The sequence below is a fragment of the Opisthorchis viverrini genome, assembly GCF_000715545.1.
Source record: "Opisthorchis viverrini unplaced genomic scaffold opera_v5_94, whole genome shotgun sequence".
Taxonomy (NCBI): domain Eukaryota; kingdom Metazoa; phylum Platyhelminthes; class Trematoda; order Opisthorchiida; family Opisthorchiidae; genus Opisthorchis; species Opisthorchis viverrini.
In genome coordinates this window covers 259,602-273,948 of record NW_008751751.1, presented here as the reverse complement: position 1 = coordinate 273,948, position 14,347 = coordinate 259,602, and the positions used below count along the sequence as shown (strand labels likewise).

General features: G+C 40.1%; 1 protein-coding gene across 1 annotated transcript; it reads right to left on the bottom strand.

The window, feature by feature from the left end:
• Positions 1 to 803: 803 nt before the first annotated feature.
• Positions 804 to 4,128, bottom strand: T265_13710 (hypothetical protein; the record flags this gene model as incomplete). Its single annotated transcript, XM_009170160.1, has 3 exons — positions 804 to 956; positions 2,066 to 2,186; positions 3,992 to 4,128. Coding segments are annotated over 3 exons (408 nt in total), but the record flags the coding sequence as incomplete, so codon positions are not given.
• Positions 4,129 to 14,347: the final 10,219 nt, after the last annotated feature.

Here is a 14,347-nt window from a genome sequence, read left to right as displayed (position 1 = left end):
GCGTGCACCATCACGGTTGCTAGTTGCTGGTATGAACTTTCTGGCAGCAATAAGATATTATCTTGACGATATCCAGTGTGCATTCAGTCGAGTCGGATGTCTTGGACAAACATTCCTAAAAGCTGAGGGCCTAACTTCTTTCACTCTCTTCTGTTCAACCTCCAAGAAATATTTGTGAACCGCTTGATGACGAATTTCCAGCAGCTTTATGGCCAGGTTACCTAGATACGTTTGGACTATTGAAATTTGTCGAAGTTGATTTATCGGGCTAATCTGTGTTGGAACGCGTGATACTAACGGAAGGCGACGTAATGACCTAGCGTGCATAATAGAACGATCAGAGTCAAGTTGCGTACTCCAGAAGGAACGAACTGGCCAGCGACTCCAACCTCTAGCCATGCGAGTTGCAGTGGCAACAAATAAGGTTGCTTCAACCCTGACAAGAAGATTTTGAGGCTACGCAGGCCAAACTGCCCAAATAAAAACCTCTACACAATTGGCTACAGTAAGGCAGCGAGGTCACGGAAAGCCTCGGTAAAAGTCGGACGTTTTAGAGGAGTTGTACTTTTATAAGTTTGTGAAATAGGGTGCTTCTCTGAGCCTAAAACATGTAATGATTTGAAGTTCACCTTCATCGCTTAATTTTGGTGACAAAGCGACCAGCCTAATATAGTGTTTTACATTAGAACGACGTAGAATATCTCCATAATAAACATAAAGGTATTTCTAAGTAGCCGAAAAAGTAGTCAGCGTAGTACTCTTGTATAGACATCCGGTCATGAGCGGTCAAGCAGTACACTTACCCGAGTGAATTCCAACGCGAATTTTTAGTGGCTCCTGGGGCATGTGTGGGATAACAAAATTACGTGACACGTTCACCAGATCTAGGGACATATCCGTGATGGCAGTGGCGTGGCGACAACCGTTTCTTCTTGGGACGCCAGAGGCAACCATGTCTGAAAATGATTTGGAATAAAAGGAGTAGGTATTTCCTAGTTAATCGTTTAACGGCTGTATTACATACTGCCCATAATTTTTATCTTGTAAGACCATACGATTAATCAATAAAATGTTGACCTTGCTAAAAATTGTCAGCTGATTTATTTTTACTCTGACATTTTGGTTGCGGGCATTCATAGCCAAAATGAGAAAAGCGCATAGTCGATTAACAGATACGGATGACTTAATCAGTTCACCTGCTATTAATGAACCCTAAAAGTTGGTGGAATTTGTTCTGATTGAGGTCACAGTAGGCGCATACAAAAGTAGCTAGGTACCTATTTTTAGAAGCGTGAGATTACTTGAGTGAAAGACTCAAAAGATATAAAACTTTCCTAGTGGTTAGGATCACTAAACTGAAACGTTACCCGGAGCTATTGCCGCCATACTGATTTACGCTGGTAAACGGTCCTTGAGCTTTCGACAAAGTATCAAATACGGGGTCACAGTCGCGAATGTTGAGGTTGGCGTCTAAACCAGGAAGATCGGATAATCGCTAGCAGTTGAGCGATGCTTAAGACAATGCTCTACCGACTGCTTGGCGATAAAACAACCACAACAATGGTTTTACTCACCACTTTCAGCAACTTACTTGACCAACATTTAAAGGTTACAATAACTGCTTTTGAAGATTAACTAGAAGTTGATAAATAGGCCTTTAGAAATTTGATAAAATGCACAAACGGTCAAAAGCTCAAGCGTAAGATTCATGAGTTAGGCTCAATAAGTAATGTGGAAAAATAACTCCAGTGGATACCTACAGGGATCAGTTTAACCGGAATAACAGGATATGTTCAATTAGACTTGTCTTTAACATGCAGTCATAATGCAAGACAGGAAGCAACTGAAGACTTCGAGTGAGATAGTCTGATACTCTGTAGTGTATGGGAAAAATGGAGTTCCAAGAGGGATGGAAGGAGGCCAAAATCTGTTCAGACATAGTTAATCACTGTGTTACATATCGAGAGTACTTATCAGATGATGGATCGATTATCTTGGCATATAACTTTGCTTGATTAGTTTGGTACAGAAACCCTTTCAGTAGCTCCCCTACTAGAAAACTCACATGCATCCCCTATCGTTTCCACTTTGTATACATCGTACCGGTCAATTACCTCATCGAATTCTGTGTACAGTTTGTTCAAAAGACCCACCACCTGTAGAAAGGGAAAGCAACACAAAATGCTCTAAGATTGCAACTTTATGCTCTGCGTCATCGCAGACTTGCCTGTCTTTAAACAAATGCACATATCCAGGCCAGAGTTTCCTGAATAGTGAACCTTGGTGGATCCTGAAATCGGTACCACAGTTCGGTGTTTAACGTGGCTCAGAATTTATCTGCTAACTGACATCTCATAACACGAGGGTAGGGGAATATTCAATGTAGACTGTGTAATGTATGTTCCACCTTTAATCTTACCAAGGCGTATTCAACAGGCATCTTCCAGAGGCAGATAAAACGGTGAAGTATACTTGCTCGATACATATGCTGACCCTCTGATTTTGACTGACGAATCTTATGCCGTTGAAGCCTTTGCTTTGTCATACATCCTCACCCTGTCCCTGACAGAGATGCGCACGGTGCTGCTTTGACGTGGCTCTTGGTAGCAACCTCTCAAGTTTTCGAAAACCACGGCTCTGGCTCACAATACAAAGTTGAGTTTTCACATACGGTGCTTGCATGTCTCACATGTGAACAAAAGGCGTGAAAACCACAGACGGCCAGACACATGACAACTAGGCACAAGCATCCCACAAAACGCTCCTATTCCGGTTGACCATTAACACTGGACGTGAGTTAAGCAATGTTGGAAAGCTAGATACATGGACAAACACAGAAGCAATATATAAGCGTGGTTCGCTCATTCTTCAACATTACCCTGACTAAATCCTAAAATCACACAGCAGGCAAAAACACTGCGGTTTGCTGTTGTTCAAAATGTTTCTCACAAATGCGGCTATCGTTGCTTATTTCTGGCGATCCTAGTGAGAAATAAAATGGTTACCAACTTCAGAAACAGACAGTGCTGTGAATGTTGAATTATTGCGATTCTTCAGAAGCCTTATCACAACTCAGGTGATCCATAAAAGATTGCATTTGATTGTTAAGCACTGGCCAAACTATTCAGCTTATGCGAGCTCTCAGGTTGGTCGGCCCGGATACCATAACCATACCTGGGAATTCCGGAATTATCCTACCACACGCAGGCAGTAAGACGGCCTTTGCTCACATACTCGCTGTTTCCAGGTTTTATTATGCCACTTCCACAACACTTATAGTGGCATAGATACGCAAACAAAAACCAAAGTTGCTTATATGTATTCCAAGTGAACAAAAAAGTTTGTTCGAAGCCCCGTGCATTCAACTCTTGAGGGACGATAACGAAGGATAACATACATGTGATACTGAACACCAACGAGTGATTTGTGCATTTAAGGCTGAGCGTCGCCAGATTGTTTGACCTTCAAGCTCTTCTAACGAAATTAACTTTAGTTCACTAAGCAAAATTTATCTGCAACAATGCTAGCCGATCTAAAAAAAACACTGATTTTAACCGAATTATGATAGGAACGTTTGCTTGCCACTTGAATTCTCCTGTACCAGGGGAGATATATTTAAAACACTAAATTACGACCAACTTTGAAAAAAAACATGGAATGTCACGAGAGTTGCGTAAACATCACTTTACACAGTTGTCAATTAATTTGGTATGTTTCTGAAAATTTTTTCTCCAGACAAACCCGTAGTCTGTAACGGGGATGTAGAAATTTGACTTTACTTTGAGTAATGAGCAGGAAGAAGTACAGCTGAGTGGTTCTAGAAATTCTGTACTAAAAGCTCGACCTGTTGAATTTGGTTCCCTTCCGTTTCTTAATGAAAAATACATTAAGGTTTCACTGCTCGCTTATTACAGAAAGTACTCAGTTTAAGTAGCAAGATGGACCTTGACATTCTTAGGAAATATCTGCGGTTTGAAAATTTATCGCTCACCTCAAGCGGGGTTGATTTTGCAGATAATGACGTAAATCCAACAATATCGCTGAAGTAGATAGTACACTGTTCAAAAGCCTCAGGGGCGATCGAGTGGCCTAACCGGAGCTGTTCAACAACCGACTTGGGTAGCATGCCTGAGTTAGTTTAAATGTAAACAGTTAAAATAACTTAAAACAACGTTGGAGGATTTTGCACTATGCACTTTTGATGAATTCTCACGAAAAAATAAAACGGTCAAAAAGTACGCTTCAATTTTTTGACATTAGGCGAGTTGAAATCGTGATGAAATTTCGAAAACTGTTGTCTGTCTAGAAATATTAAACTATTTTGGCGGTGTGAGGAAATCTGTAAATTCTTGTCATGTGAGTGAAGCCAGTCGAAGCGTGGAAGCCGGCAGGCATTGTACAGCCAATTCATCCTTAGTATGAATCATCCGCAGTTGTTGCCTTGGCTACAAAAAGGCGTTGTCGGTAGCTCGCACTTGGACAAGATATAGCAGCGTTCATCCTCCAATCAAGGAAACCACATCACGTGGTCACGTAGTGATCGGCTGTTCGAGTTTCCCTCATCTTGTGAAAGTATTCCTCCAATGAACTACTTACAGAACTTTTACCACTGTATCCAAAACATGCTATCAAAACATCCGGGCATAATCAATAATGAGTGAAGGTAAATAGTTAGTTTTCTAGCATTGAGGCCTGGAGTTCGGCACAGCAATTTCCTGGATGCTTCATCCGTTCCGGATGAATCGTTGGACGGAATAATGAAAAAAGTCAAAATATTGGTGGTTGTGATTCCAAATGATTCCAATTGAAGCTGTTTAGAGATCAAGTTCACAGTTCTGTAAATAAATAAAGAGCCCAAGATTTACTTATTTAGTATGGAATAGTAAACAGTGTAATTCCTGTGTAGCCGATTTATAATACTGTTTGCTTTTGTTAAGTTGGTACTTTAAAGGAACACAAAATGATATGTCCATGTCTTATTTTCATAACCGGGTAATCTAAAAAATACATCAACTCCTGTCTTTCGATTTGCTAGATGTGGTTACTTTTTGATGCGCAAACGGGCAGACCATAAATTTACCAATGAGGTCAGTTTCTAAAGTGACGAAGCCATCAAGTGCCCTAAAGTCTCCCCTGAATCCAACACATTTTTTAAATGTAACGAAAACTCCTTCAGCACTACTAATGTGCAGTTGTTTTCTCCAGGATCAAAATTACAAATATGAAAACTTGAATGGGACTGTTTCAGGCCCCTTTCCATTTCCACACGGAAATGTGGGAACTAATAAGCAGTAAACTGCGTGGGGTGAACTTTGGTTCACCTTCAAACAACCTAGGTTTAACTTCTTCAGTACGAAGCTTGCGATTTAATTTTCTAAGACTCAACTGCCTAACATATCCCCGCATATGCTAGTAAAGTACAGTTGTGTAAAACATACTTTGAAGCAACTGGTCGGTCATTCTTCTCTCCGTTCTTAGGTCCTTCATTCGATCTTCAAGTAGAGTTTCCAACCGTAAACAGTAAGCATCCATCTGCAAGATAAAAACTCACAAAAAGATCGTGTATGGAACCGCTTGTTTGCCATTTTGCGTGACTCGACTTTAGTTTGCCATTCCATATGCAATTTGACGGTTAGACTTTCGTAGCCGAATATTTGCCATGAGGTTTTTTATCAAGAAAGTTATCAAGAAAGTGCTCAAAATTTCAACTGCACCTAGCTTTTTTGAAACAAATCAAACCCAGTTAAGTGAGCCTCCATAGATATTGCTTAACCTTTTCTTTTGTTCGCTTTCTAATTTTGAACTAACTCTTTCAATGAAAATGATTCTAACAATGATTCAGGGTAGACTGCTTGTCCGCTGAGCTTGGTAATTCAATTTCAATATTATCGTCACCATTCGAGAAGACATCATCAGTAAGTAGTTGGGCGCGTGGAGTGGTATGTGAACCACAGAGTTACTCGATAAGGCATCTGACTGTTATGTTACCCGGCTGACAATAGAAGGTACTATTTTTAGAGGTATCTAAGAGCGATTCACCTCTTGATACCATAGAAAATCCGAGGTGCAGTTTCTTGGGAAATTAATGTCTCGGCCACTTGATAGCATTTAAGGTTTCCAACTATGACAATAATAATACCATTTCAACAGCTTGTCCAACCTATGTTCAAAGATTTTTTCGAAGATGTCTGTTCCTGATTTTGATCAAGACTACATTGCAAAAGCACTCTGCTTCTGGAAAATGGTGCAAAACCGTGCAAAAGAAATGACTCAGTAGACTGGTTTGTCCAAAGGTTATGGCATCCTTAGAGAGGAGAAGAAGGACAGATGTGTAAATATTACCAAGGCGGAAAATGAATTTAACAATAAGAATGTGGTAGCCACGGCTTGAGTTGTTTAAGTTCCCCTTTTGTATGCACCCCTTTTGGAGACAACTTACATTTTAACTCAAAAAATCAGACCTTTCTTCATTAGACTGTTTAGAAGAATCTTCTATTTGGGGAGACCGAATTCATTTTCATCTACATACGCTTACCAAAGCCATTTTGTACAGGCTGAATACGCTTGCTTGTTCAATTCCAAGATACTCGCCGTTAACTTGTTTGGAGTAAATTGACTCACAAGGCATTGCGGCGAATCATTCCATAAACCGAACCTATTTTTCTGCGTATAACACCAAACCCATATGCAAAGCTTATCTTCAACCCGCATTAATTACTAGAGGCGGCACTCGTTGTAATAGGAGGCATGGTGAAGAAACCAAGGGAAAATGAGGAGGGTTCGAATTCCAATCTTAGTCAACTCTCCAGGAGGACAATCACTAGTCTGCTTAAATCGTCCTACACTCTGTCTCGATTTTTCACTCTGTGAAAACAAGATTGACTAAGAAGTAGTTGGCGGGTATTCTTTGAATAGGTCATATGGACGAATCTGTAAGCTAGTTTTTAATCTTAAGTGTGTTGCAGAACTTGGATGTTTATCTATTTCTGTGCCATTCAAACTCAATCGCCTGATAGATGATTTTAGAAATTGATCAAACACGTTATTTTCGTGTATTTAGATTTATTTTGACTAGCCTGACGTACAAATGGGTGTTTGATTCATATTGCGAGATGAATTGTCATGTTTGATCAAATGCGAACTGCGCCCGGTTGTTTAGAAAACTTACAAATCTAGAGAGTTACAAACTAAGTTACTCATTGACGAATTTGGGCTGATGTTCCGCGTGGTTCTGGATTTGTCTGGTTTCATCTTTCTTTACTGCGCTACTCAAGTGAGCTTGAAGGTCGAATTTACCCAGTTGACTTTAATTTGTCCACTCCAGGCTTACGTAGAGATCGATCACAGTTGCATTGGCAGCATGTTTATTTTGGTGACTGACACTTATTTCATTCGGATATAGCAAGGCACGAAAACTAGCCATTCAATTCACTAAGATTGTAGACCGACCTCCATTGAGTTTCGACGTAAATTAGAGGTTAGTGAATCCAAACTTTATATGCTCCAAAAAGCGTGACTTATGTTTCTATGAATACGAAATTCTACATAGCACAATATTTGTTTGACGGAACACTACTCGTAAGGTTGCTGAAAACCCCTTGACAGCCCTCAAAGATTATGAAAGAGCAGTTTGGTTGAATTTCCCAGTAAGATAAAATAAAAATGCAAATAAGTACGTTTGATAAATTGGGTCTATTTTAAACATAACGTCCATGGAGGCTTGAGAACTGCACCTACCTGATGAGACTTAAGGGGCGCGATACCGGTTGTGGGTTTCACGAGTTGCCAGTAATCCAATGGGCTGAATTATTTCGAGAAAGTCTACTGAGATATCTCAAATATTATACCGGATGGAAAATGAGGTGACCTCGTGAAGCATATTTAGTTGAAAATACCATAAACGAGAGGTTTAACTGGAGTTCATTCGAGTCCACCGTCGAAAGAGAAGTGTTGTTCCCATCAGTGTCTCACGCAGATTAAGAAACCTTCAATCTCTTCATTGTCCTCAAAACGTCCAAGGCTTTCAAGGAAACCGACGCTTTCTAACTATATTTTATATCTCGAGACCTCGAGACGTCTGCTCTTCTTGAGATAACGTGATATGCCGTACAGTTAACTGGATAGACCAAACTGTAACTTCACTATTCAACACGGTTTTAATTGTCCTAATAATGATGTGTACACAACGGATGCAAGATTTTGAAAGAAAGGCTTGCTAAATTATATCATACCCAAAGGTATCGTGTGATCTATTAACCAGGTAATTCTGTCCTTGTTTTTCAGAATTTGTGTACAGCGCTCTGGAATTTATTGTTATAATGCACTTATATTTCCCAGGTCTGTTCCTGAAAAAAATATCCTGTTTTAATCTTTGTGATTTACTACTCATAAGATTGCTGAAAATCCGTCGACAGCCCACGACTGGTTTCGCCCTTTTTGGGGCTCATCAGGTGGGCGCAGTCCCAGGGTTTCCGTCAATCTTATGTTCTACTTGAAACCAACTTGCACGAAATTAGCGAATATACACTCATTTGAAAACTAATTTGTTCTTTTCGAGAGACTCACCTGGAACCTAGTCGAATCTCTTGTTTGTGATGTTCTCTCGAAAAAAAAAACAAATTAGTTTGCAAATGAGTGTATATTCGCCAATCCTGTATTTCTTTCTTTCAGGCTGTTCCTTTTCAATGATTTGCCTTATTCCAGTGTTGCTGATTACTACATGAGGCTTATTCCTTCTAATCGTGAAAAACAAATTACTCGGATTTCTTGAGACCTCCATTTGAACAACATGATTTTTGGGGTGTTGTGCATAACTCAAGGTATCGCACCTGACTGTTTGGAACAATCAATATAAGAGATAGAGCGTAGAATGCTACAAATAGTAAACTATGCGGATAGGAATGGATAAAGTAACACTACACGGATATCAGAAGACACAGTCTGCTCTCTCACTGCACGCTGTGCTAGATCAAGTTCATTTCCACTACATAATACACTTTCTGCTCCGTAGACGCTCTGACAATGGAGAAGCAATGGCCAAAATACGGATGACGATATATTCATACACGGTCATATTAAAATATATGATAAAAAGGTAAACCCGTAATACTGTTTATAAGGAAACGCTCGTGAGCCCGGATAGGTGAGCGAAAGAAAGCAAAGTAAGCCAAAGGCTGAAAGCGCTATCAACCCACTCACTGTGCATTTCACCGTATTTGACGCATTATTCTGTTGTGGATTCATCTTTAAAAGAAGCTTCTTTATGGTAAGAAAATTTGGTCTTGAAATGATGTCACCCAAGCACATCCGCATTAGCTGAAAAATATGGATGAATTTGCGCTATCAGCAGATAAAACAAGGTAGTAAAAAGATTAATTACCTATGCACAGAAAACATGTACACTTCATGCTTGAATCCTATTAGAGCTAACCGGAAATAATCAAGATGCAGATAATCCTCTTAAGATTTTAGAACTGCCTGATTTTCCGATATCATCACACAGATTCTCCATCATTAGATGGTAGCAGCAACGTTATTCAACCCGTTTGCACTTAGCACAACGTCTTCATTGAAAGAGTGCTTTCTTAAGTAGAAAAATCTCAAACGAAAACTTGACTGTATAATTTAGCAAGAGCAACAAGCCGCTGACCACTGGTTACTGGCTTGAAAACAAGAAAATATTACACTTAGTATGTGGTCTTCAGAACCGCAATGGTGTGGGGTTAAAATTTCATAACGATTTGGGAACGGTTAGTTAGGTTACAAAAGCACTAGAGTGAGACAAAAACGATCCGATGCTTGGTACTTGGATCTTATGGACAGTTCTTGAGTAGAAAGTTCAAGAAGCCCAGATTCATTCCACTATTCCAGACCGCAGTTAACCTTTGAAATGATAAGACAAACTTTAGCTCTCGCAGAAGAACATGCAAGACAAAAAGCTGTCGCCGTTTTCCAGAAAAGGTAACCTACGTACTTGTGTGTGTTAGAGTTTAGAAGCAAACAATAGAAACCCACCTCGCAATATGACTCCCTTTCTGGTGCTACATTAGATTCGTAGCTTTCCTCCTTAAAACACGTCTTTCTTGGAGTTCCTTTCAGTAGGGAGAACGAACCACTGCAGGCCTTCAGCTCCTAAAGGTGTGTAAAATGGGGGATTTTGCATCCAGTATTAGTTTCTTGTTACCCAAAAAGTTATTTACAGGAGGTGGAAGGCACATAGTGCAGCATTTGCCCTCTAGCTCCATGCTTGTCTATTAGAACTAAAAAATAATACAGCATAACAAGATCAATAAATTCGGATGGTGGTTTTGTAATACTCAGGAATTATGTCGAGAATCGTGACTCGCGTCTGAGAGTATTAAATACGCCATAACCAATTTAAGACGACCAGCACATAACCGTTTCTCATTTTTTATTAAAAACCCCAATTGTCCCGCTTAAAGAGACGCTAATAAACGCTTGCTGTGATTATCTAGCTTTGCGAATAAGGCAGCTACTTTAAGAAATATATATTGCTTCAGGCGGGATTTGTACTGTGACAGTGCAAAACACTCTCCGAAACTCAGCCCTAGTCAAATCTGACAAAGAGTCGTTTCATCAGGAAGCAAACTAATACATAAACCCACCTATGCTTGGTGTGAGATATCCAGACGTTGATACTTTCACACAACTGACATCACGCTGGAATTCATCATCCCTTCTCGTTGTTGATGAAACCACTTATGAAGACTTGGTGATATGCGAAACCGTCCCTTTAATTTGATCTGTTTGGCTTGAAGTCAGGTAAACACGAAACTTTTTTTTCAGAAAGTTTTAGAAGCAATCCACATGTTTTCATCGCAGTAAATGGAGGAAACTTTAGCGCTACTAAACTTTCATCATACGGAGTAACTTTCCGCGAAAACTCATGCTTTTCACAATTAGTAAGAAGGAAATCGACGAATGCTTGTATCAGTACAAGACTGGCTTACTGTCTAAGTCAACTGGGATAGAAATATTTGCTCACCAGACGCTTTCTCTGAGATTGAATCCGGCCGTTTAGCCTGATCTTAGTACAATTTATGTGGTTTCGATTAACTCAACCTAACAGGTTTTTCGCTAGATTGTGGCAAAAAGTATGCTACAAAAGAAGATTGGCGTGGCGATTTCGTGATATGTTGGAAACATGAAAATCGATATGCCAGAGTTTTACATAACTAAAAATAGCAAATTCGGCGTAAATTACCAGCTAATAAGTTTTGAGTGGGCCGGTGTTTACTAGGTGTAAAGGACGGAGGAGCTGGGTACAACAACGCACCAGATAGCAGTTTGTTGCCTCAGATCACCCGCTGGTCACCTGGAGTTCCTAGTTGAGGAAGTTTAGTACGTTTTATTATTCGGAAGAAATGTGGGGATAGCTAGGTTGACCAATCACTGTGGAATCGATACTGGGATGCGTCTGATTAAAAAATTGGTAAAAGAGGTCAGGTGCAATTGGACAACGGAACTGGAAGCCTAGCTGAGGAACTCAGAATTCAGAGTGGGTTGGTGTATCGAATTCAGTAGGACCTTACAAGGGTTGGTATTATTACTGTTAAGTTGCGATGTGTATTTTTGCGGACAGTGGGGAATGGTTGCGAGTTTAAATGCATGGTTGGTGGCGCTTCTCCTCCGGTTTTAAATCTCGTGGACCTACGAAATAATTGTCATCATTTTTGCTCTTAGGGAAAGGATTTATTAATCAGCCACCATCTTACGTCCTCTTAGACTATGGAGAAAGCATTTTCTTGAGAAATTCAAATCCATGGGTATATTCCTACGGGGTAAATTTCTATGGATAATAACCGGATCCGCATTCTAGGGCTTTCGCCGGTGAACATGACGTCAAATTCTCTGCGAAAACAACCAAAAGTTACCACATATCACACCAGATCATCGTACACTGACATGTGGCCTTGTATGTTTTATTACCGTATAAAATCAAATTACCTTTGCCAAATCCACTCTTGTTGCGACCTCGTACATGATCGCGCCAAAACTGTACACATCCATTGCGGGGACAAAATCAAGGTCTGGTCGTCCTGCAAGTAGGGTAGAAACGATAATTGTGTCAGGTAGAGGGCAAGTAGCCAAAATTCAGCGAGGCTGCTTACGGCATTGCATTGATTTCAGAAGGCACATAATTCCATTTGAGGAGTCCTAATAACGAGACCAGGATTTTAGCCTCAACTAGGCTGGAGCCCATGCTCTGAGAAACGCAGTGAGGTCTACGTGCGGCTAACAGAGTGACAGAGTGACTTCCACATTATTTAGACTTTGGCGATGTTCGGCTTCCAGAGCAGAGATATGCTATTAGTCTAACGTAAGATGGAAAGACAAGCATTGTTAGCGATTAAGCAGACAGTGACGTGTTCTTCGGTCCATTGATCTTGATGGAGATGATGGGTTTTATAGAGGATCAGTTCATCGTCATACTTCGTGCCACAAAATATCACATAACACCCGAAATTAACGCAAAGCATGTCGCTATTATAGATAGGATACTGTCAAAAAGCAACCGTGATGTTCTGACGACTTGTTTCTATGCAGGCAGTGTATGGTGTCACACACAGAGTGCACCTACCACAAAAGTGCTAGGCCCTGAAGGCAATCGAGAAATCTAATATTATGGCCTTAATCATAAGCGAATTCCGCCAAGGTCCAGCTTGACTTGTTTGCTTAATCAGATCAAGCGGTAACCAAACACCTGATTCGTCAAGGGAAAAGCAAAATGTTTAGAAGAATGACGGATTGTCACATATTTCAAGTTTATCAAAGTCCGCTCAAAGGATGCCCGTGGACTTCAATGAATAAAGACAACTATACCTGATCCGTTACTGCGGGTCAGAAGTTGTGGAACGTCAATGACCGCAACATCTTAATTCATCATTATGTCACATGGCTATCTGATTTGATATCATAACAGTAAGGGAGAAATCGAGTAATGCCAGATTAAACGGAGCCACAGAATTTGGTTCTTCAGTACAAAAACAGCCTGGAAGCACACCTGCTTTAGAGCGGTTTCCAATTTGGGCAGTGCAAGCAGAACACTTCTCTGAATATGCACAGGAACTTCAGACATGGTTCAACAGTCTTCTACTAACAATGTTTTTGTTGTGCGCATACATTAGCCGGTTCCAAATTCTAAATCAAGTTAAAAATTACTCGGTTCAACATTCCATTTATCTGGCTGGGGGCAGTATAAAAAGTGTGCAATATGTACAATAATTATAGATTACCCAAATGTAAATGAAAGCTCTTATGTAGGCGACAGATTCTCGTAGGCAATGTGAATAAACAGAACTATTCAAGTTACGGTCTCCGTAAAATTAAACGCTGTTCACATTGGTATCTGCATAAAATACCCAACAGAGGGAATTCTTCACCTACCTACAGGGGTAATGCGAAAAATATTTGGAAGTGAATAAAACAATAAGGAATTAAGAGAAAAACTAGTTGTAGTGTTTTTACTTCCAGCTACTCGTGAGTAGTAACATTGTTCAGGATTTCAATAATCATCAGTAGAGGAACAGCGGGATGAGAGCATGTGGACATTGTTAATGGGTCCTCCAACATTATTTTGGCGCTAAAATTATCCGATCCAAAGATGTACATTCAAGGAGCCAGAGTTGAACTTTGACAGTTAGGGCAGTAGATTTCCAGCCGTGATGGTAGGAGAGTCGGTAGTGAATAGAGCAATTTTGAAGTGTCCATTCCTTCTATCTTCAACTAGAAGCCCCTAGAAAGAAAATACTTCATCATGGGGACCTCCATAGTATTATCTCTGATTGAAGTTACTCCTCAAAGAAGCAGTCTCCCCAAGAACCAGAGAGGCAACAGTTTTTGGTTTTACAAGCGACTGCTTCAATCCCAAGAAGAAAAACCATAAAGGCAAAGCCAAGTGCCATAAACCTAGAATTACCTATCTGCAGCTTTTTTCAAATACGTGACGTCGCAATCAATGGTGACACATTTTCGGGACATATTGTTAGGCAGTCAATGAACAGAATAAGCTTCGTAAATAATTTGATATTGGATATTCACGCCCTGCAATTCTTTAGCACTTGTTGCAGTCTCAACTGATGAAAATAAAGATGTAACAACAGGTAAAATGATACATGAAAATTCACTATATACCTAGGTTGTGGAAGACTTTCTTATTCGCAATTGTTTTTTGTTGGAAGTTGGTTGGTTTGAAACTTTGCATGTATGTCATATCATGTAATTTTTGACGAGTGCATTGAGTACAGTTGATCTACAAACCTGTTTTTGTGTTACGATCCTGACTCCAAAAAGTCCGTTGCTAGTTGCCGGACTAGAACAGCTGTTC